The sequence below is a fragment of the Thamnophis sirtalis genome, unplaced genomic scaffold (assembly GCF_051295495.1).
Source record: "Thamnophis sirtalis isolate CommonGarterSnake01/CBP01778 unplaced genomic scaffold, rThaSir2_p1.2 scaffold_2, whole genome shotgun sequence".
Lineage (NCBI taxonomy): Eukaryota > Metazoa > Chordata > Lepidosauria > Squamata > Natricidae > Thamnophis > Thamnophis sirtalis.
Window position 1 is genome coordinate 150570922 of NW_028261382.1, and position 25832 is coordinate 150596753.

General features: G+C 36.0%; 1 protein-coding gene across 5 annotated transcripts in view; it reads right to left on the bottom strand.

Annotated features, from left to right (window-relative positions):
* GREB1L (GREB1 like retinoic acid receptor coactivator) overlaps positions 1 to 25832 on the bottom strand; it is a 178854-nt gene that overhangs the window by 48259 nt on the left and 104763 nt on the right. For 4 of the 5 annotated variants that reach the window (XM_087707196.1, XM_087707194.1, XM_087707193.1 and 1 more), the window contains exons 5-8: positions 24876 to 25052; positions 20635 to 20811; positions 18927 to 19049; positions 1229 to 1363 (exon numbers count right to left, since the gene is read on the bottom strand). In XM_087707196.1, the coding sequence (XP_087563322.1) occupies positions 1229 to 1363; positions 18927 to 19049; positions 20635 to 20811; positions 24876 to 25052 (612 nt within the window). The remainder of the gene's footprint in view (positions 1 to 1228; positions 1364 to 18926; positions 19050 to 20634; positions 20812 to 24875; positions 25053 to 25832) is intronic. The other variant, XM_087707195.1, reaches the window with a different exon arrangement.

Sequence of the window (25832 nt, forward strand, 5' to 3'; positions counted from 1 at the left end):
TTAGTAACTTTGAAAGACAGGACATACTAAAATTAAATTACTGACAGCACAAATAAAAAGATATTTAATCATCTTAGTTCCCCTAACTGGCTTCAGGTAGACCCTTGGGAATTAATATTATTTCAAAATGTTTCAAGCTCGAATAGATCAAATATCCTGAGTTAGAACTTAATGTATAATATTGTGATATTGTAACTAGAAAAACTAATAAATAATAACATGGTGCAAAATAAAGTGATCCAGAGAAAGGAATGGCAATAAGTCTAAAAAGTTAAAAATAGCCAGTAGAATATAAATTTTATGGGTATAATCTTTATAAAACGAATGGCTTACTTTACAGAAAAGTATTAAATAATGAGATGCTGGGGGACTGTTCTGGCAACTTTAACTGCCAATTGGAGTTCTAATACAGAAAACTTGCATTTTACAGATGACATAGTGTTTCAACCTTTTATTTTAGTGGGTTTATTATTTAATAAATAATATGAATTAGTGTACAATATTAAGGATAAGGATAAGAGTAAAATGATGAGGCTAGTGATTAAGAACGAATTCAAGTTCTGCAATGAAGCTCACAGGTTGATTTTGACTAATTACAACCTCTTAAACCTACCAGCTTAGCTGTGGAGCAAAAATAAAATGGGGAAGAAGGAGGAATAACAGAGGTAGGGAAAAATCTATTTAAATCGGTTACATTGTTTAAATGAAATGCAAATTATATATGCAACAAGTACATGAATGTAGTAAAAAAATAACATTCCAATAGGACAGCGTATTGTTTGGAGCTACCAAATTTGAGGAACAAAAAAATGGCAATCACTAGGTGGCAGCAAAGAAAATACAGAAAAATTTAATTCTTTGCTGTCATCTAATGGTTAACTAGATTGCTGCAACCTAAATCTGGTAATCCTAGTGTTGGTAATAAGTATCACAGAAACCTGATTTGAGTGCAATATTATTTTAAAGTTGTCTTCACTAATTTGAAGCCTTTCTGATATACTTTGTGCCTTTATATTGATTGATCTAGCTGAGAATGGTAAGAATTAAACATATTTGAAGAATACCAACAGGAAGACATGTGAAGTATGAGGTATTTATCATCTGTTTTGTTCCACGAAGATAATTCTATAGCAAATTATTTATGTTTTGTGATACTTTACACATAACTTTTACATACTAGAGTCTAAGTAGTCCTAGATTGCAATGAGTTTGAGTGAAAATGTATTACCTGTTGCAAATGTGTTTCCTACAAGTTGTCCAGGCAAAGCAAGTGGTCTCACTATGTTCTTATTCCGAGTCAAATCTTGAATTCCACTTAAATTAACAGCAGAGGAAGACTGTGCTTCACTGAATACCGAGATCTCTGTCAAAGAGATAATTGTAACTATTTTTTTTAAATCTACAATAATTTTTGAAAATGTGTCTAAGATACAGTATCATCACAAGAGGGTTTTTTCAGATGCTATTATGAATTTTGAATGTGTTAAATCATATTTATCATATGTACATATAATGTACTTTTTCCATTATGGATATCACCTTGCTGTTTGTATGTATACTGAGAGCTTATGCACTGAAGATAAATTCCTTGTGTGTCCAATCACACTTGGACAGTACAAATTCTATTCTATTCATCAAAGGAATAGGCTAAATCTTTGAATAGTTGACCTGTGATTATTACCATTATTTTTAAAAGAGGTTCCTGCATGTTTTTTCACATAATTCCACAATTTAGGAGATAAATGGCTTAATCCTATATTGTTACACTAAAAAAAATAAATCCCTTTTTTCAGTGAGACTTGCTACTCAATAACTGAGTTCAGAACTGCAACCTGAACTCCTAGATTCATCCAGTAGATGCAATATCCTATTGATACATATATAAAGACGAAATAAATTGATATTCCAAAGATGCGTTTTATTCTTCACTATTCATATTCCAATCATCTAACACAGGGTTGTCAAACTCCTAGCCCTCAGATCAGATGTGTCACACGCTGGCCATGCCCACACCCAGTTTAGTGAAGGGAGGGGAAAGTCCCAATACGTCATGTGATGATGTGAGTTTGATATTTGGTTCAAACAGAACCAAATATGAGTATGTATTAAATTGAAGCCAAATGTATTTTTTTCACTGTGCTAAACAGGGTCACACTATGTTTGTATGTATAAGGTTATAAAGTACATTTATCTTAACTCTCTTTCCTTTTAAATCATTTGGTTTATGTAGAATTCCAAGGTCTGCTTAACTAGAGACAAAACACTAGAGAGAAGGACAAATAAAATTATTAGAGTTATCTCTAATTGTATTGTACAGCACAGTGCTAGCAAGTGAGAAAGGAAAATAGTAGATAAAGAGAATTTGTATGATAATGCCAAGACATAATTGGTGTTAACAGGATCAGCAGCTTAGTTCAAGCCTTCATTTCATCAGCAAAACTACTGAGTCCCTAATGCCTCTAAAATAATAGGGCAGATTTCTTCCTCTTAAGTTCATTCAAGAAAGAAAGATGTTCTGTTTCTGTCTACCATACTAATCACTGTAAAATGACTATAATGTATAAGTTTCATCATTTCTGCTACTCCTTTCAACTCTCTTAATATAATCAAGCTAGGGATTTTTGAACTGCACTTGTGAGCTGGAAAACTCTAACCCTCTGCTTCCCACGGAAAATACGGCAAACTAGGCCTTCCTTCCAGAGTTGAAACTGGAGGTAGGAAAATCATCAAAACTGTACAGAACTTTGGAAGCAATTGGGACACTTTAGAAATACAGTACAGTTGTAGGCCTGTTAAATGGTGCCTCTCTTATTTTTTTTCTTATGTTTTGAACCTACTTGCTCCGAGGGAAGCCTGCGATAATGGCTTGCAATGCTCTGCAGATCAAATCCCTCATTCAACTTCAAACAGACATGCAATTAAAAAAATCAAAAAAGGTTTCATTGTTTACTGAGGCAAGACTAAACGGGTGGATCTCTGTTCTAAATATTTTCATATTGCCCAATATATATTTCAAAACCTGAGCAACGGGCTTTCTTTATGCTCTTTATGCATATGTGTGTGTGTGTGTGTGTGTGTGTGTGTTGCATTTGTGCTGATAAATAAATAAAGGGAGACTAGTATAGATCTATTTCAAGCTATTTAGCTCTCATCAGCTAGCCATACCCTTACTGGGAATCGAACCTGGGCTGTATTACATATCAGGCAGCTATATTAGCCACTGAGCCACAGGATCTCTTCCTTTATTAGCTGGGCCAGGGAAATAGGTATGTATTGTATGTATGTATTGTGTATGCAACACAAATGTAACAAAGGCAACAGTAAAAATAATGGTTTTCTGTCGTGATGGTCTTTTGTGATGAGCCGATAGACAGAGAAAGGAAGCAATAAGCTTCCTCCCATATTTGGGCATACCAGGGGTTGTGACACAATACACACACACACACACACACACGTACACACATGCACGCACACACACACACACACACACACACACACACACACACACAATATGCTGTCTCCTTTGTTCTTCCAGGTCTTTCTTCTTGTTTTCCTGAAACAAGCATTTCTGCCATTATCAATAATGCTTAATGAATGACTCTTAAAATTAAGGTGCTGTAAATTCCCCTCTCGTTATTCCTGCCTAGAATTCTCTATTACTTAAAGTATGAGTAAAATAAAATGTACTGTTTCCCAATTAGAGGAAGTCAAATTGTTATGCATAATTCCTAGTCAGCATGGGTTCTAGCCTTGCTGGTTCATGATAATGAAAGCTGTAGTTCAATATATCTTGAGGGTACAAGATAGTCCTGACAAAAGCAGAATCAATTACATGTGATAATTTAATCTATACATTATGCAAAGTGAGCAGATTCTTCTAAATTGCAGAATTTAGCTTTACACGGCAAAGGATGTTGTTGACATTTTATGACAGATTAACCAATTTTAGAAATAAACAGCTCCAATATACTTGAACTGTATGTAGTTCCTGCTCAGAAAAATGTACACAAATGATTTCTTTTGTCCCCAAGTTACATTTTAACATGGGCTCAATCTTCTTCTCAGTGCTATTGATATCCCAACTTGTCTGAAATTGTTGTGACCTAACTGTGAACTTTTCCTTGGAAACAATGTAAACTGGTTTTCACCAGATAAATTAATCTGAGCAAAGCAAACAGGCTATTCTGAAGGTATACCAATCCCATTGAAAGTAGTCAGGGGAGGAGGCAACAGAAAGAAGATAGAAGGGACATGTCCTAAAAATTGTGCCAAGATCACAGACCCTGGAAACAATACACAGCTTTCAGGAATGAGGGGAGGCCAAGAAAGGTAGAAAGTGGGACACTGAGCAATTCGAGAATGGACATGAAAACTGTCATTTGCAAAAGGACCAACAACTGCAACATGGTAAAGTTTTAGCAGTACGTTGACATATAACCAAGGAATCTGGAGAAGATTCTTCTCCCATTACTATTTTCCAAAATGATTTACCTCTTTCTATCGATCCACCATAGAAAGTGTCCTCACATATTGCATTACAGTATGGTATGCTGGTTTAACAGCTGCGAACAGGAAGGCATTACAGAGAGTGATCAATTTGGCACAAGAAACCATTGGTTGCTGTCTGATACCACTGGATGACATTGCCAGATCTCACTGCTTTAGCAGAGTAAGGAAGATACTCAGAGATGATTCACACCTGGTCAGTGTCTCTTTTTACTTCTACCATTGGGCAGAAGACATCAAAGTATAGCCAGATGAACAAATAGGTTTAAAGATAATTTCTATCCTTGGGCAGGCTTTTAAATACAACCACAATCACTCCATGCACACGCTAGTTTTTTTTCTTTCTTTTTTCGTTTCTGCTATAGTTTTGCACTAGTGAGGTTAAAACCAATTTCGTTGTATTTAAGTACAATGACAATAAAGATTATACTTATACTTGGGTGCCTGTCAGCATTTAATGGCAGGTTAGCTGACTATGTTTAACCAGCAAAGTTACAGAACAGATTTTAGTATTACAAAGATTTACACCACCTTACTCAATCTTCCACATTTATGGGAGGTTTTTTGGTTGGAGAGCAGTGACCATGGAGATCTTAGTTCAACTTCACACATGATTAGAGAGCTCCCTAGGGGATCTGTATCAGTCATAACCAGCCCCATGCTTGTTTTCTGAGCATAAAATGAGGAATAACCCCGATCTCTCTCTCTCTCCACATTGAAGAAGTTTATTAGAAAATAGTTTAAAAACAAGGAAGAGAATATATATAATTCTATCTTTTGAAGATTGGTGGCAAATATAGCTTACAAGGAAACCTCCCTTGAGGTGAGAGTCTTATTCTGCTTTTAAAGATGCATAACAGTAATTCTATACTAATCTATAATATTTGCAAACTCAGGTGAAACAGGACTCTAGTAGCTTCAACAATTGTGTAGTAACAGGTATCTACAACAACTGCAATTTTCTTTTCCTTGCAGGCCAAGGTATATATTCCATTTTCTCTTCAAATGTGAATGGGAAAGGAGGGGATCTATACTAACATCCATTCTTACATTTTCTAAGGATATGATTAAAATTAAATTGCTGAAATAGATTGCCATTCAACTTTTTAGCAGCACCTAATTAATCAATATTGTTTAATTGTTGAATTGGAAGCTACTAGAAAAATACTGGATTGGGAAGTAAAAATCAAAATACTGAAATGAAAAAATAGGAACTTGTTGTTGCTAAGAAAACTACATGGGAGTTACTAGCAGTTGAGCTTGACTCAAAGAAAAAAATTTTTTTTTATCTTTAGCCAGTCTTCTCCAATTCTTTTCTCTTCCCAACAAATTCAGTTCTGAGTTTCATAATTATATTAAACAAGTTATATTTAAACAATTGAATGCATCTAAATAAGATATTTAATGGCTGTATATTAAAAATAATGCCCACATAAATAGTTATCATTAGATAGGGACTCAAGGAAATCAAATTAACTGTATACAGAAATGAAAGACTCAGATACAGAAGCAAAGATATGGCCAGGGACTTTCTGTGGAACAGAGCACAGTTCGCTCATGCACAAATTCCAAGTCAAGCTAAAATAGAAGAATAAATCAACCAGTTTCTATATGAACTCAAACATATACCCACCATATTCAGGCAGGAATCTCTCTGAAGTCCTGGATTTACTGAGAAGGAACCTCTGTAATTATGAAATGAAATCAAATAGATTTTAAGGAAGAATGTGAATACTGACAAAAACTAAGAAACGAAAGAAAGCAGACTGGATTCAGAACAATAATAGAAATTACTAAGAGGAAAAGAGAATCCAAAGCCAACAAGGGAAAAGGTCCCAAAGAGAAACTTAACAATTTCAGAAAGCTGCTAGAAGACATTAAAATATCTGTATTTTAATCTGTATGTAATATCTATAGATATATCAACAAGTACAGCTTTTCAAAAGATCTCTAAAATCAAGAGTTTCCAGTCTCAAATTGGTATCCTAAAGGAAACCAATGGACAAATAATAACTGTCAAAGAAAAATGGAAAAGTACATTAGAATGATATATTGTTTGAAGTTATCTAAGATAGCTAAGAAAAAGAGGTTAGATCAGCACTCTAGACATTGTCAAGTCAGCTACTCTGATAGAAACTCTACATAGGGAGAAGGAGGAGAATTCTAACCAAACCATGGCAGTAAATCTGGAAAATGACCCAGTGGCCAACAAATTAGAAGAGGTGAATCGACATATCAATCAATACCAAAGAAAGGAAAATGAACAGACCATGAAAATTATCACATAATATATTAATTCCACACACTAGCAAAATAATATTAGAAACATCCAATGCAAATCAGAGCCCAACCTGAAATGGGATACACCAGATGTTCAAACTGGCTTTAAAACAAGATACATTATTATTTATTTATTCAATACAATACAATACAATAGCAGAGTTGGAAGGGACCTTGGAGGTCTTCTAGTCCAACCCCCTGCCTAGGCAGGAAACCCTACACCATTTCAAACAGATGGTTGTCCAACATCTTCCTAAAGACTTGCAGTGTTGGGGCATTCACAACTTCTGGAGGCAAACTGTTCCACTGATTAATTGTTCTAACTGTCAGGAAATTTCTCCTCAGTTCTAAATTGCTTCTCTCCTTGATTAGTTTCCACCCATTGCTTCTTGTTCTACCCTCAGGTGACTTAGAGAATAGTTTGACTCCCTCTTCTTTGTGGCAACCCCTGAGATATTGGAACACTGCTATCATTTCTCCCCTAGTCCTTCTTTCTCTTAAACTAAACATACCCAGTTCCTGCAACCGGTCTTCATATGTTTTAGTCTCCAGTCCCCTAATCATCTTTGTTGCTCTTCTCTGCACTCTTTCCAGAGTCTCCACATCTTTTCTACATGGTGTGACCAGAACTGAATGCAGTATTCCAAGTGTGGCCTTACCACACTTAGCTGCTGCACACTCCTGGCTCATATTTAAATGGCTGTCCACTAGGACTCCAAAATCCCTTTCACAGTTACTACTACTGAGCAAGGTACCTATACTGTACCTGTGCATTTCATTTTCGTTGCCTAAATGTAGAACCTTACTCTTTTCACCATTGAATTTCATTTTATTAGATAGTTCTCAATGTTCAAGTTTGTCAAGATCCTTCTGTATCTTAAGGCTGTCTTCTGGAGTGTTTGCTATTTCCTGAGATATTGGAACACTGCTATCATGTCTCCCCTAGTCCTTCTTTTCATTAAACTAGACATACTCAGCTCCTGCAATCGTTCTTCATATGTTTTAGTCTCCAATCCCCTAATCATCTTTGTTGCTCTTCTCTGCACTCTTTCCAGAGTCTCCACATCTTTTCTACATCGTGGCGACCAGAACTGAATGCAGTATTCCAAGTGTGGCCTTACCAAGGCATTATAAAGTGGTATTAACACTTCATGTGATCTTGATTCTATCCCTCTATTTATGCAGCCTAGAACTGTGTTGGCTTTTTTGGCAGCTGCTGCATTCTGCTGGCTCATATTTAAATGTTTGTCCACTAGAACTCCAAGATACCTTTCACAGTTACTACTACTGAGCAAGATACCACCTATATTGTACCTGTGCATTTCATTTCCCTTGCCTAAATGTAGAACCTTACTCTTTTCACCATTGAATTTCATTTTATTAGATAGTGCCCAATGTTCAAGTTTGTCAAGATCCTTCTGTATCTTAAGGCTGTCTTCTGGAGTGTTTGCTATTCCTACCATCTTGGTGTCATCTGCAAATTTGATGAGTTCCCCATTTATTCCCTCATCCAAATCATTGATGAAGATGTTGAAGAGTACTGGGCCTAAACAGAGCCTTGGGGTACTCTACTGCATACTTCCCTCCATGTAGATGCAGTTCCATTGAGGACTACACATTGAGTGCGGTTGGTCAGCCAGTTACGAATCCATCTGGTGGTGATGCTGTCTAACCCACATTCTTCTACTTTATCTAGTAGTAGGTTATGGTCTACCTTATCAAGTGCCTTACTGAAGTCCAAGTAAACTATATCGACGGCATTCCTCTGGTCCACTAATTTTGTCACATTATCAAAGAATGCAATAAGATTAGTCTGGCATGATCTGTTTTTGATAAACCCATGTTGGCTTTTGGCTATTACTTTGTTTGCTTCTAGGTGTTTGCTAATTCGTTGCTTGATTATTTTTTCCAGAATCTTTCCTGGTATTGAGGTCAGGCTGATAGGTCTGTAGTGTCCCGATTTATTTTTTCCCTTTTTTGAAGATGGGAACCACATCAACTCTTTTCCAGTCCTCTGGTAGTTCCCCAGTGTTCCAGGATCTCTGAAAGATATAATTCAGTGGTTCTGAGATCTCATTTGCCAGTTTCTTCAGAACCCTGGGGTGTAATCCATCCGGTCCTGGTGATTTGAACTCGTCTAGGGTAGACAGGTGCTCACTTACCATTTTCTTCCCTATTTCAACTTGTGTTCCTAATCTGTCTGTTTTTGATAGGTCGGACTGTTTTATCCCTTTGTGTAAAGACAGATGCAAAACATGAGTTAAATAGTTCTGCTTTCTCCCTGTTCCTTGTAACCTTCTTGCCACTTTCTCCTAGCAATGGACCAATTGTTTCCTTAACTTTTTTCTTGTTTTTAACATGTTGGAAGAAGCTTTTTTTTTTTGGTTAATTTTTACTTTTGTGGCAAACCTTAGCTTTCCTCACTTCATCTTTACAGGCTTGGGCTATTTGCTGATATTCTGCCTCTTTCCACTTTTTAAACTTATCTTTTTTGTCTTTCTGTTTGTCAGAGTTCTTTATGCAGCCATGCTGGTTTCTTTTGGGAGCTGTTATTTTTCTTCTTCATTGGTATTGTGCTAGACTGGGCTTTTGTAATCTCCTTCGTTTAATAATCAAGAAAGAAACCACTCAACTCCATGCTTAGAATTAAGTGTACTTTTACTAATTACAAACAATGAGTAGCAAAGCAAAGCTGAGTCTGAGTAAATTGGCGTGAAAGCAATAGATATCATGTATAATTCAATCCCCTCCCCTTGGCACCCCATTTCATAGTCCAATAATAATTCACCCACCGGGAGATGTCTTCAAAAAGCATCATCAGGGTGGAATGCTGGACAGTTGGCCTTGGCGGGAAACTCCCTTCTTCCACATGCGCAGATAGATAGTCAGGACAGCTCCTAATAACAATCCTCCAGTACATAATGATTCCCCTCCCAAATACCATGCCCCCCTCCCCGTTTCAATGGCAGCCGAAAAGCAGCAGCGAAGCAGAGACTGACATCATTTTTCAAAATTTCCCAAGTTTCTTGAATTGTTTTCCCCTTGAGGATTCTCATCCATGGAATTTTTCCCAAGCTCTCTCTAAGTTTATTGAAATTAGCTCTCTTAAAGTCCAAGACTCTAGTTTCACTTTGTTCTACTACTTGTGTTTGCATAATGTTGAATTCCAATATTGCATGGTCACTTGCCCCCAGGGTTCCAGTGGCTTCAACACCTTCTATCATTTCCTCTCTGTTAGTGAGAATTAAGTCCATTAAGGCTGATCCCCTTGTTCCCTTCTCTACTTTTTGGGAAACAAAGTTGTCTGCTAGGTTTGTTAGGAACCTGTTGGATCTTCCACTTGGTGCAGAGTTTGTTTTCCAGTTGATGTCAGGGTTGTTAAAATCTCCCATTACTATTGTGGTGTGCTTCCTATATACCTTAGTTAGCTGACTAGCAAAAAGTTCATCTACTTCTTCTGCTTGGTTGGGTGCCCTGTAGTATAGACCTATGGCAATGTCATTTCCCCCCAACCTTTAATATTGACCCAAATGCATTCAAGATAGTTCTCACCATTGTTGTGCTCTATTTCTGTAGAGATGTAGTTATTTCTTATATATAGTGCAACTCCACCTCCTCTTTTATTTTGTTCTATTTCTTTTAAATAATTTAAATCCTTCTAGCTGTATTTTCCATTTGTGGGTTTCATCCCACCAAGTTTCTGTAATTCACAATGGGCAATTGAGAATGCAAAACAACACCAAGGTCAATATATGCTTTCTTGATAGAAATGTCTTTAAATTGTATCAACCATGTCAAGTTGTGGAATGTCCTTAAGAAAACTGGAATTCTAGAGCACCTTATTGTTCATGTGTTATCTCTTCAAAGCAGGCCAAGTTAGGAAATATACTTCACAAGTTTGATAGTAATTATTCTTTATTGGTGTAGGCTATAGTAAAAGAATCTTGAAAGCCTCCCTATGTTTTCTTTTCTTCCCTCTTTTATACCACTTGATTAGGGTATCACCAGTGCGAGTTTCTTTCAAATGTTTTCCCTATTTCTCATGCTTAACAAATGTTTCTTTTTGTAACTTTCTGCATCACTCCTTCAAAGTCACCTTTATAGCTCTCTACATCTGATGCAAACATATACACAGAACAGAAAGTCACAGTCAAGAAATGTGATTACAGTTACATGTAAAAATACAACCAAACCATTCTGGGAACTGACAAAGAAGATTGGTGGGTAGCTTCTTCTTAGAACTGACAATTAATCAGCAGTCAAGAAATACACAACAACACTTGGCAGGTTAGCAATGAAAGGCTTGGAAAAAATATTCAGATGTTGTGACATCTCTATACCTACAAAGTTCAGAATGGTTTTTTCTGTAAACTGCATGAAAACAAAAGTTGGACTCTGAAGAAACAAAATAGAAACAGCTTTTGAACTGCAAATATCATGGACAGTCAAGAAACAAAAACATGCATCATATAATAAATCAGTCCCAAGCCCTCACTTGAGGTACAAATAACCTGGCTCAAATTAACATATTTTGGATACGTCATGCAAAGACTTGGCTCCCTTAAAACGTCCATAATGCTGGGAAATCTGGAAAGAACGAGTAAAAGAGGAAAACCAGTAGCAAGGTAGAAGACATGACTACAGTGACAATGGGTTCACTGTTGGGAGTCCTGAACGGCCAGGTTGGGAACAAATCATCTTGGGAAGGTCTATCTATGTTGATTGAATGGCATGTAATCAAATCAATCAATAGTTAAATGATTCACTTGTCAGTTCAGGAAAACTTTCACAAAGAGGTTGGTTGCACTATGATTAATTTCATCTGCATGTCCACCTCAAAAGGGAATCACAGGGATGTCTTATCTTTGAGAGAAAACCAACAAGGAAAACAGCTAACTGGATCTCATTAAAGAAGGACACACTATGGATTTTCCAGTTCTGCCATACTACTGAGCTTTTCCTAATTAATTAAATCAGTTCCTGGATGGGCCTTTGTGCTGCAGAACTTTTCAGCAGAAACAGCATTACCATGCTAAACCAACCGTTCCCATTTCAACCCCAACCATATTCCTAATCATATCACCAGGTAGCGGGGCATATCTTCATGTCCATTCACCTATTATTATTATTATTATTATTAATTGTATCACAGCGTCCAGTTGTTTCACCGGATTTGGCATTGATTACTAGTCGGGCCCCACCCATGGGCCTAGGACGTCGTAATGTATTTTCGTAATATGCGTGCAGATCCAAGCAGTGCGTCTTTTTGCATTTGACTGATGGTGATTTTGTCAATTTTTAACTGTTTTAAATGTAATTCCAGTGCTTTTGGAATAGCACCCAGTGTGCCGATTACCACTGGAATTACCACTGCTGGTTTGTGCCATAATCGTTGAATTTTGATTTTTAAATCCTGGTATTTCGCGATTTTTTCATATTCCTTCTTGTCGACCCTGCTATCACCTGTTATTGCAATGTCTATGATTGTAACCTTATTTTTCTCAACCAGTGTGATGTCTGGTATATTATGCACCAGTATTTTGTCCGTTTGTATGCGAAAATCCCACAAGATCTTGACCATCTGATTTTCAGGCTGATGTTCCCACCAGTTTGTTGCTATTTTAATATTATAATTTTTGCACAAATTCCAATGGATCATTTGTGCTACTGAATTGTGCTGCAATTTATAATCAGTCTGCACGATTTTTTTACAGCAGCTGAGTCTGTGATCAACAGTTTCATCAGCTTCTTTGCAAAGTCTGCATTTGGCATCATCAGAGGATTTTTTGATTTTGGCCTTAATGGCATTTGTGCGGATAGCTTGTTCTTGTGCAGCCAGGATTAGTGACTGTTTCTTTCTTTAATGTACCTGCTGTTAACCATAACCAAGTTTTTTCACTGTCCACTTTATCTTTTATTTTTTCCAGAAATTGGCCATGCAATGCTTTGTTCTGCCAACTCTCCATTCTTGATTTTATCACATCTTTTCTGTATTCTTGTTTCGTCTTTTGGACATTCAATAGATTTTTGTTCTTTACTTCGATTAATAGATGTTCTTGCCTTTCTTTTAAATAATCAGCCAGTGCATGTTTTTCTTCTTCAACTATTTGCTTCACTTGTAATAATCCTCTGCCACCTGATTTTCGGGGCAGATATAGTCTATCAGTATCACCACGTGGATGTAAACTGTAGTGCATTGTCATTAGTTTCCTGGTTTTTCGGTCCAAAAGGTCCAAATCAGCTTGTGTCCAGTTAACTATACCAGCTTTATATCTTATAACTGGTATTGCCCAGGTATTTATGGCCTTGATTGTATTTCCACCATTCAATTTAGATTTCAAAATTTTCCTAACTCTGTTGGTGTACTCTCGCCTGACAATAGTTTTTACTTCTCCATGCTTGATGTTATCCAACTGCAGAATGCCTAAGTATTTGTAGGCTTCATTTTCTTTGCATTTAATTAATTGGCCATTGGGCATTTCAATTCCCTCACATACAGTGATTTTGCCCCTTTTTATGGATACAGTGGTGCATTTTTCCATGCCAAACTGCATTGAAATATCGGTGCTGAATACTCGGACTGTGTTTGTCAATGATTGGATTTCTATTTCTGACTTTCCATAGAGTTTCAAATCATCCATATATAGTAAATGCGAAATTTTTTCAGCTTCTTTGGCTGTTTGGTAGCCTAATTTCATTTTTTTTTAAGATTACTGATAGTGGGATCATTGCGATGATGAAGAGAAGAGGTGAAAGTGAATCACCCTGGAAAATTCCTCGCTTGATATTAACCATTCCATAGATCTCATTCCCTACTGCCAACTCAGTTCTCCATTGTTTCATCGCCTTTTCAGTAAAGGATGTAATATTTTTGCTAATGCCAGTTGTTTCTAAGCATTTTATGATCCATCTATGTGGCAGTGAGTCAAATGCCTTTTTGTAATCAATCCAGACCATATTCAAGTTCATTTTTCTGTTCTTACAATTTTCTAATATCATTTTATCAATTAGAAGCTGATCTTTTGTGCCCCTGCTCCTTCTTTTGTTGCCTTTTTGCTCTATTGGCAAGATGTTGTTTGTTTCCAAATAATCCATCATGTTATCTGCAATAATGCCTGTGAGTAATTTGAAGGTTGTTGGCAAGCATGTTATTGGTCTGTAGTTTTCAGGTGTTGTTCCTTTAGTTGCATCTTTCTGAATCAAGTATGTTTTTCCAGTTGTCAACCATTCATCAATTTGGCCCTTTTGTAAAATTTCATTCAGTTGCCTGGCCAATATTGCATGTAAACTGGTCAGATATTTGAGCCAGAAACCATGTAATTGGTCCTTTCCAGGTGATGTCCAATTCTTTACCTTTTTAACTCGATTGTTGACCATCTCAGTTGTTATTTCTAATACTTGCATTTGTTTGTTGCCAATGCTTTTCTCAAAGTCATGTATCCACTTTGCTTCCTTGTTGTAGTCCTTTCCATTTTCCCATAATTCTTTCCAGAATTCAACTGTGGCCTGTTTTTCTGGTTTTTCACTTTTGGTGTCACCATTCACATTAAGACTTTGATAAAAATGTCGTTGGTCTGATCGAAATTGCTGATTTTGTTTATATTGGATGATTTGTGCCTCATATCTTTCAATTTTTCTAGCTGTTGCTGTTATCTGCTGTTTTACAATCTCTACAGCTTCATTGATGTTTCTTGTATCCAATCTATATCTTCTGATTAGCCGATCTATGATTTTGTTGTTTTTAAGCCGTTGCTCATGCATGTTCTTTAAGTTACTAGCATCTGCCCTGAATTTTTTGATTTTTTGTTCTAAACGGATTTTCCACTTTGGCTTTGATGCTTTTTCTGTTGTGTGACTAGGTACTTTAATTTTAATGCCTAGTTCATTAGTGACTATTACAGCTGCGCTGTACATTAACTGGTTCGTTTCCAAGATGGATCCCGATTCAATTGTTGAAAACACTGCATTAACCATTTTCATGATAGGGGCCAAAATTTTCTTAGGCACAGTTTTTAGTGATGGTAAACGTTGCCTTTCCTCATTAAGCAGAAAATGCTCCATGATCTTATCCTTCAATTCGTTTTGTTTTTGAGTTAGTTGATCAGTTGGTTCAGTGATAACTGGTTCTAGTGGTGGTGATGTTATTTCCTCCCCGAGAGCTTCTTCTGGGAGTTCTACTATAATGTCTTTAGTTGTGTCTTGAATATCAGTTATCTCCGCTTGTGATATTGTTTTTTGGGTTTTGCAATTTGCCTGAATTTCCTCATGTTCAACTTCACTAAACACTTTATTCCGTATAATAAATCGCCTTTGATCTGCTAGTCGTTGTTCACTAACATTTGAATCTGGATATTGTTGTTTCCGTAATTCATACATTCGCTTTAAATAGCCTCTTTTTTCTGGCTCTGAGTTGTAGTAACAGGCCATTATGGCACGGTTTTCATCTGCACTATATTTTTGTCGTTTTGTTGGCTGGTCCACTTGTAGCCCACTTGTCGACGGATGTCCAGGGACCCCAACATCCGCCGCGACCCTTGTTAACCTGCGCGATGACTGATGCGGTATGGAATTCTTATTTGTTTTTTTCACCATATTGTATGGGTTGGTGGGTTTTTTTTTACGGGACCAGATGCCAACCTGACCCCAACCCTCCTCCTTTCTCATCCAGGCTTGGGACCGGCAACGGGTTGTTGTTGTTGTTGTTGTTGTTGTTGTTATTATTATTATTATTCATTAAACATGAAACTCAGTCAGCTGAATATTCAAAAATGCATCACAAATACCATTGATTGGTACCAATGGTTGATATGAGTTGCTGCCAGGGTCCTAGGTATCAACCAAGTATCTACTTAAAATATATGATGTTCCTAGTAGTGCAGTTTTTTGCAGTTCCTCTGGTGTTATTGCAGGAAGCTGCAATTTGTTGATGTATTTTATAAAATTATTGGATTATTCTTCTTCTTGTTGTTGTTATTGTTGTTGTTATATACTTTATTCATTAAACATGAAATTATTATTATCATTATCATCATCATCATCATTATTGTTGTTGTTATTGTTATTTTATCACCATCTTCATTACTGCTACTATATCACCACTCCATCATTTAAGAAGATCAGGTGCAATATTAATTTGTAGAGATAATATAGTACTAATCTACTTCTAAAGGGAAATTATATCTGCTCATCCCTGTTGCTTATTGATGACTTTGAACAAGTCACTTTTTCTCACTTTACATACTGCACAGATACAATTAGGCACATCTGAGGTAAACTATGTGCTTTCCTTAGATGATTTATTATTAATGTAGGAGCTTTATGAGTTTTATAAATAGATACAAATCCAGAAAAATGTAAAGGCAGACTCCAATATATTATTAAATCTGAAAGCAATTAGCAGAAAATGCCACTTATGTTTACCTGTTCATTTTTCGACAATTATATAATAACAGGACTCCTCTTCACCAGCTACCTAAAATTATATTTGTGAAATAGAAAAGCTTGTGTGGGAGTAGATGGCTGGGAATGAATTTCTGTACAAAACAACAGCAGCTTATATTTGGTACTGGTACCCAAAATAAATTTCTTAAATTGAAATGTCATGTTATGCCAAATTCCAGTTGGCAAATTTCGCTGCTCTAGTAAATAAAATCTGAAATATTTTCCTCTGCTCTAATCCATGGAAGATTATGCCATAATAAACCAGTTCATTTTAAAATATTGTTCCCGTGGTCAGTGAACTTAAGCAACCAGAGTTTGAGAAAGCGACCTAACTACCTAGTACTATCTTTGTCAGCTAGCCTTTTTTAACCTGTTGATTTCCTGGTATGTTTGGATGATATATCCCATCATCACCTGGGGGACAATAGGGGTTATAGGCTAATATACTTCCTGGGCACCACACTGAGAAAGGCTATTCCAAACACTACTCTATTATTTATTTATGGTTCTTATAATGCTATTCAGAATCTTCAGTGCTACTTACTCAACGTGTAGCTTCCTCATCAATTTGTGTCTATGAGTATGTGGATCAATAATCAATGACATATTTCAAAAACATCTCTGTCCTGAGTTACTCCCGTAACACTTTTTTAACCAAAAAGCACCTCTTTTCATCCACACAACCTTGCTGGTGAAACTTAAATGAATTGACAAGGATAATGTGACTGTTTTTTCAATGAAAGATTACAATTCTGGCAGGAGGTGAAAAGGATTTAGCAGTTCTGTCCTGACCAAAAAACACACATACAGAAGGTAGATACCAAGTAAATAAAACCATGATCAGCTGATAAGGAAAAGGGGAGTATGGAAGATATGATTTACCAACTTGGCAGAAATAGCCAAACTACTTAGTTTACATATTATTACACATTATTCATTTCCTTATTATGGAAGTCAAAGTTTTCACAAAATAGCATTCTAAATATTCTTTCCATTTATGCTGAAATATTCTAAACCTGTTAAGAAGTTCAATCACACACAGTATATATGATTCCTATAGTTTCAAAACACAATTACCCTCAGATAACCTAGTAGGCAGTGCTAAGCACTTGTGGTATGGTATTTTCTATCTCTTACCCTTACAAAAGAGTAGATAAAGTATTAGTAATTATTATCAATCTACTTTAATAATGATGATATAGTTCTACTGCAAAAATCTGTCAGTAAGTATGGATATTTTGTCTTAAAGAACAAAAACTTAAAATTTAAAATTCAATGTGGCCACTTTATATTGGTATACAAACACAGTAGTGTTAAAATGATAACTACTCCTTTATACATTTGCACATGTTGTGTTTAAATGTAGTTATTTCATTAAATTTATAATTGTGATCCAGGAAAAATCTATTTTAAATCTTTATTGACACTAATACCAACTAAACACTTAAGATTAATTAAGATGGCCAGAAATTATCTCTTCACTGAAAATTCTGTGAATAAGACTGGAAGACAACAATTTAAAATGTCCCCTGGAAATACTTTCATTCTCTAAATCACAGTTAAAGAGTAATTTAATTGGCTGTAAGGTAAAGGTAAAGGTTCCCCTCGAACATATGTGCTAGTCATTCCCAACTCTAGGGGGCGGTGCTCATCTCCGTTATAAAGCCAAAGAGCCAGTGCTGTCAGAAGACATCTCCGTGGTCATGTGGCCAGCATGGCTAAATCCCCAAGGCACATGGAACACTGTTACCATTCCACCAAAGTGGTCCCTATTTTTCTCTTGCATTTTTACATGCTTTCAAACTGCTAGGTTGGCAGAAGCTGGGACAAGTAATGGGAGCTCACTCTGTTACGCAGTACTAGGGATTCGAACTGCCGACCTTTCTGATCAACAAGCTAAGCGTCTTAGCCACTGAGCCACCCCGTCCTTTTGGCTGTAACGTCCCTTCAAATTTTAATTCCAATTCAAATTAACATATATATTTATTAAGCAACAACAAATCAAAAGTAGCTGTGTATTCAAATTCTACTCTTGATTTTATGAAAATAGTGGAATATGTAACTGGGGGGGGGGAATCTTCCCAATGGTCTGAGGACAAATCACACTAAATACAGAATTATCCTCCATCTAAAGTTTCTGTTCTGCAGTTTTAGTACTTGAGGAATTCTACCCTTACAAATTTTACTTCCTACATCCACGCTGTAGGGCAAAGGCCCGAAGTGAGACATCTGCTCTTTATATTTAAAGTCCCCACATAAGACTCCAAAATATGCAAGAAGCCAGTATTAATGAATCATGAACCTCCACTCAAATCTCCCACTAACCTATAAACAATAGGAAGAGAGAACTTGTCATAAAATCCTGGAGGTACAGAGGCCCCAAAGAGTTTTTACTGTACTTCAGTAGGAAGTCTTTGCAAGCCTTACTGAACCAAATATATAGAACAAAGCTTCATCGTAATAAGTGTATCTTTTGATGGTTGGCAACTATTATGTTCTTTTTTGATACAGACTCCAGAATAAGTTATAACTTAACATCTTTTATTATATAATAAGTTTAAACATTGCATTTCACCTAGGATATCGCAACCAGAAATTTTATGATTGGGGGCTTCACAGCTACAGAGGAGCTGTAATGGCATCATAACCATTACTCCACAAGTGTCACCTTTAGGATGCAATGGACTGTCAGCTCCTACCTGTCTGGGTGAACCCTGGCTTGTATCCATTGGCTGTTCCACTCTCAGGAGTCACAGATGGAGATGCTGAAGAACTAGGTTTAGCAGAATGACTAGCAACAGAAGAGTGCCTGCTTCTACATTCTGCAAGTAAAGCAGCTATAGTACATATTTAAGCAGCCAGGTTGACAGTGAGACAATGTAGCAGAACAGATATATGCAAAAAAACAAAACAAAACATGTTACTGTGCAATCAAGAGTTAATTAAAAAGCAAAGTTCTTGGAATTTGTTAAAGATTATTTTCAGTTTAGAAATCTTTAGAAAATTCATGCAGCAGCCATGATCCTAATACAAGAATAATTTCAAAGAAAGCATACCTTCCATACAGAGAGATCTTAAAATCAGATATGTCTAATATTATAATTCTCCTCATTTCTTGTGCATGGGAGCAAAGATAACATTAGAACAAAGGGTTCTTATAGAACTGCAACATCAGTATATTCCTTATACTAACTACAGAAACACTTCTAGGAAATTGCGGAAGACAAGCCTTAGTTATCATTCTAATATATAAGGCCTTGCACAAGACAGGGGGGGGGGGTGTTATCAAGCACAACCACACCTACAGCCATGTTGTATTAATTAGACGATGACAATGAGAAGCTGCTTGCATAGAAAACAGTTTAAATAGCCATAGGATTGGATTATAGGGTTATTTTTAAGAAGATGTCCTTTCTCCAGGAAAAATGTGTGGCAAGACTATCATGTTAAACACAATTTTGGCAACTTCTGGAATAAATATCCACATATGCTGATCATCAACTGTTACATAGAATTCTTGGAATTCTGTGTTTTGCCCTATGTTGTGTCTTATGAACATGATATTTTGATTAGTTTAGGCTAACTTCTTTATCTCCACTATCTTCACACATTTCTTATGCTGTATTTTTACAATCACCTATTTAGAAGAGAATTTCACTAAGGCAATTTATTTCCAAGTAAACATGCATATAGTTGTTATATTAGTGTTTATTTTTCCTTGAACTGATCTGTTACACTAGACTAGAGGTAGGCAGTCTGTTCCACAACATTTTTTTATTGTGTAGAGGCTAACTTCCAAAATTAAGCCACTGTATATTTTTGGAGTTAGCCTCTACACAATAGAAATAGCTAGATTTGTGTGGGAAGAATTGTGGGGGAACAATTATGCAATCTTCTACCAATTAGAAAAAGATCATCCTAATATACATGATTCTTTTAGGCTTATCAATCAGAAGCATTCGAATATATTTTGTTTTTCACTGACATAAGCATAACTTTTACCTTTCAACTTCATTACTTTATGGGCTGCTTTGAGACAAAAATTGTCCTGTGTTCCTTATTAGAAGGATAAGATTAAGAGGAAATGAAGTAAACTACTTTGCAAGAGAATATTATTATGCTTTAAAGATGAATTTGATGTCCTTTAAAAATAGTTGGATAACCCTAGATTGAAGAAGGCTCTCCTTTAATATGGAAAAAGGTCCTTCAGTGGCTGATGAGAAACACTTAAAACCATATATAACATCTTACAAACTAAAAAGCTAGGTTTACTATATAATATCATCTGGAAATTCCCTCTTTTAAGAAAAAGCATTACAAAACAATGTACTATTTAGCCATTCTAAAATTCAATTTTCTTAATGTTCCCCACACACACTCAAGAACATCCAAGAAGATATTTCTTACCTTTCCAACATATAAGAGGTCCCTTTGACAGCACACCTTGAGCATTTCTTATTAGGTGGTACTTTAAGTGCTTCTGCTTCTTTGGCTGAGTGGTGAGTTTCAAATTAATGTGGTTTGAAAATTCAGTGAAATACCGAAATCCTCTTTCTCCACAGCCTATACAATTTCCAGAAAAACCTGCAAGGTTGGAGAAAAGTATGATGGTTTTACAATTTTTCTTGGATATTTGATAATTTTGCTTCTATTCAAGTTCTCTTCTTTGAATCCACTTGGCTTAGTAATGTATTTCCCCCTGCACACTGATAGTTTAAAAAACAAAGAAGAATAATGAAATCTACATTTTACACGTATTATCATCAAACTTCCCTTGATGTACCCATAGGCATCTGTTCTGCAAAATGTGTAGCATGCTATCATGACAGAAGTCAACTATTCAGTGCTGAATGGAAGCTCCAATAGATTTTATCAGAGATAAATAGGACATCTAAATAGGGGGAAAAAACATTCCCATTCCTGTTCCAAAATACCAAAGAAGACCAGTTGAGGACACTGTCATGGAAGGATAGTTGTTAGGAAAAGCAATTAAAGATCTTTTTACAAAGACATGTTTATCTACTGTGAATTAATTCCAAAGCTGTATTTTTCCATATTTTTCCTTAATTTCCTTAATTTTTTAAATAATACTATGGTATTTTGAATTTTCAAAGGTTTTTTTCTTTTGATATGGATAAATGATTTAGGGCTACAGGAGAGGAGAATGGAAAATACATATACTTTGAATTCTATGGAAATTCCTGATGTAAGAAATAATCTATGTTGTCACTGCAGAGATTTTTTGCAACATAGTAAGGCAGAATTTCAACAAAAATTGAAAGCTCATATATTCTGAACAATAATGTAATTTCTTCAAAATACAAAAGAAAGGTTAGCAGATCAAACCAGTTTGGCAAGGTGGCCTAATTACATCTTATATCTTGAATTCTCCTAGATAGTTAGGGATATAAATATTGTGTTTGATCTACTGTAGACTGTCCACTGATTTCAGAAAGGACTTTGCATAGCCGTCAATATATTTTCTTAATTATTATAATCTAAGGTTAGGCGATTTGTTCAGCCTTTGTTAGTTGGTTGCTTTAGCTGTCACAGTGGCAAAGCAAAAAAAATGCTACTGTCCGCTTTTTTAAAAATTATGGGTTGCATCCAATAGCAACAAAAAATGGAACACCTGTCAATGCATATACTTTTATCTACCAGTAGCTTCTCCCTTTCCAGAATCAGAAATCTCTTCCAAATTGGAAATGGAAGAGGAGAGAATCAGCAGAAGCCTAACAACATAATAATGATTATAGCCTCATATTGTCATACCACTAGATTTTAAAACTTGATTTGGAACTTAAAAGATGAATAAAATACAGTCCATAAATTTAGAAACAGAATCTTTTGAACAAAAAAGAATACACGTTTATATTTTGAAAATTTCTCTCACATTTTTAGTTAATTCTGCTTGAAGACTATTTTTCTTGTTTAAATGAAATCTGAGTTAATCTGCTTCTAAAACTCCACAAATGTTGCCAAGAAAATCTGAGGAATGCATCCAGGCAGTTACCAAAAGTCAAGGCTGACTCAAAGACACAAAGTGTATTAATTTAACTTCCTCAATAGTTCAGTCTTCTGAGAGAAATACCATCTGCCAAAAACTAAAAATTACTAAAAATGGGTCCATTACTAAAGAGGCAAAGGAAGAAGACTCCTTCCTTTACACATATTTGAATTTTTTTTCCATTGCACAAATTAAAAAGGTTTTAAAAGTCACATATTTTCACATTAATACCAGAAACAAAGAGATTGGAACATTGGATTACAAAGCAATTAGATGAGAGTTGAACAGAACATTTATGAAAAGTTTATGTGCAACACAGAATAGAAATTTGGATATTCCACAGAAAGTATTTGCAAAACCTACGTTTTTTACAGGTTCTCAGACTGCCTGCTTATTCATGGTTGAACTGGGAATTACAATACAATTTATTTAGAACAGAGGGCTGATTTAGAGGATTAGAAACTGATTGTTCCAAATGAGAGGAATTCACTCTTCCCTGAATCATTAATTTCCATGTGAACGTGAGCAAACTTGAACACTATAATCCAGCTGGCCCTTGTCTCAGTTGAATTGTTTATGCCAATCTCCAAAATCCTTGCTTTGTTCAATTATCTGCCTTTGATCTTGGACTAACCTATATACTTGCATTCCTGCCACATAAAGACTTTTACAAAGTAATCTTTAACCTACTGCTATAATTCTGATCTGATCCTGTAGAAATACCATCATTTCCAGGATGCTGAAAAAGAATGTAGTGAAAAAAGTTGTAGCTATACCTTCCAATTTCTAAAGGCTTCCAAAACCTAATACTTTCCAACTATCTATTAGAGTTCCATCTCTCATAAGCTCTAACCAGCACAGGCCAATTTTGGAACACTATGAGAGCTGAAATCTAATACAGCTGGAAAAAATAATCAAAGCTATATAAATTTGTACAAGCTAATATGCATCTCATATTATGGCTTTCATATGTGGTTTACTAGAAAAAGCCATAGCACTTTATTCATATTCCAAATGGGTAAAATTATAGTCAGGCCCTGTCAGACAATGTTCAGCCAGGCCATCTAAACCAATCACATTAAATTATGATCCAGTTCATTGAATATATTACAACAACACTTCCGCCATGAAAATCAAAAGAAGCTATTTTATATAAGCTACAAATGAATATAGGTAGTCCTTGATTTTTGAGCCCAAAATTTCCATTGCTAAGCAAGACATTAATTTATTTATCCCATTTTACGACCTTCTTTGCCACAATTGTTAAGTTAAACACTGCAGTTGCACAATAATATTTATTGTGTATTTGCTGTCTCTGGCTAAAACAAATCCCTGCGTGCAATGGATCTGACATTGACATTGCTTGACAGAAGTTCTCGAAAGGTGGGTTACATGACGCCGGGACACTGAAACTGTCATAAAAACATGCCAGTTGTTAAGCGTCCAAATTTTAATCAGATTATCACGGGGTTGCTGCAATACTCATAAGTGGAGGTGGAAGATACCACTAATGTAATTTATTGGATCCCCTGCATGGATTGCTTGTGAGTAAGTAGGACAAATGGGGAGGAAGCTAACCATCAGATTGCAAGAACATAAGTGAGTGGTCAGACAAGGAGATTCAAACCTACATTGTAACGAACTGCTAATAAGATTGTTGGCTGAGCATATACAAAGATAGCCAGGGAAATGATTGAAGTCTGAGAAATGAGCTCCTTCTCAGTCAACAGGAGTACTGGTTTACTTAGGGAGTAAGATGGCGCAGTGGTTAGGGTGCAGTACTGCAGGCCACTTCAGCTGACTGTTATCTGCAGTTCAGCAGTTCTAATCTCACCGGCTCAAGGTTGACTCAGCCTTCCATCCTTCCAAGGTGGGTGAAATGAGGACCCAGACTGTGGGGGCGATATGCTGACTCAGTAAACCGCTTAGAGAGGGGTGAAAGCCCTATGAAGCGGTATATAAGTCTAACTCCTATTGCTATAAGGGAGAACTTGACAGCACAAGGAAACAACAGCCAATGACTTAGTAGCTGGCAATCAACATCCCAATCAACCAATAAGAAGCCACATCCACTCAAGTACCATATAAATATTATGCATAGAATAGCCAAAGTACACATTCTGGTAGTGAGAAATTCCCTGAGGATGGGCTCCAGCACAAAACCAAAAATGTGAAAGACTAAATCTTTGGTTCTGGTTGGATTGGATCCACTCATAAGTGTGAAAAACAGTCGTGTCACTTTTTTCAGTGTCATTGTAACTTCAAATTGTCACTAAATGAATGCTTGTAAATTGAGGACCTCCAAGAGAATTGACAAAAAGGAAAGGTCAAAGGCAGCCATTTGAGTAAAGTATGTAACTTCCTTAATAAACTTTCCCACTGAAGGAAAAAATCCTTTGGATCTCAATCTTGTGTCTATAATTATGCTCTTAATAGGTTTGCTAATACTGACAGATATATAGACTGCACTTAATAAAGTGGAAGATTCCAAATATTTTTTTCTCTAATGAAAAAGCTTTCAAAAACTCTCCTAGGATAGCACAGGGAGAAAGCTTTGACGTGAATTAATCCAATATAACATAAATTCAGTCCACTGTAAATCTGTCATATTATGAGGAATAATGAATGAATTCTCATTTACCTAAAAGTGCATTTTTTCCATGGTCATCTGGCAGAAATCTTTTATCAACAGCACAGACTAGAATATGCTCAGGAAGATTTGGAGACTTAGCTCCAACCAACAGGAAGCCTGGTGGAATATCAATCTGTTCCATACGCAGCGATACTAATCGCAAATCTTTGCCGGCTTGACAAAAACCTGAAAAGAAATCATACATCATGAAACAGCCATTTAGAAAAACTTCCAAGTACACTGGTCACTCTGGGCATCATATTTCTAACCCCTTCCCCTTTCACAAAACAGTTACCTGGTTCATTAGTTTATCATGAGCAAAGGACACTAGATGAATTAGATATTTAAAACAAATGTAGATTCATGAAACAAAATTAGGAGTTTATGCACTGTGTTGTGCTCCTCAGAGAGAGAGAGAATTTAGCAGTAGTGTATTGTGCTAGTAATTTTCACATAATACATTTGGCAGAGTTTATTTCTCGTACACAAAAATGTCATAGCAAATAGAAAAATAATATTTTGCCTACCCCTTCTTCCAGCTCCTGTAGAACAATTGAATACAAAAGATGCCCTCCTTTTCTCTTTGTGCAACTGTGTACTATCAACCTAAACAACGTTACCTGCAACAGGATGCATTTCTGGATGCAATACAGGAAAACTGCCTTAGCAACTGGAAGATGCCTCTAAATCCCCAAATCCAAACAGGCTTTCCCAGATGCTCCAGATTATTTGGATTAAACTAGCAGTAGTCTATAGCATCTCATGGGAAGTCTCTTTTAATAGAGAACATTAGGTTGATGAAATATGAATGTCAGTCACAGGCTCATAGATGTCTACAACCATGCACAACATTTTTGTCTACAAAGAAAGATACATGGCAGTGTTTTCTGCTGCAAATGGAAAACAGTGTGCTTGTTACAACTACGATATTTTGGTGAAGAGGAATTATTCAGAGGACATATTATT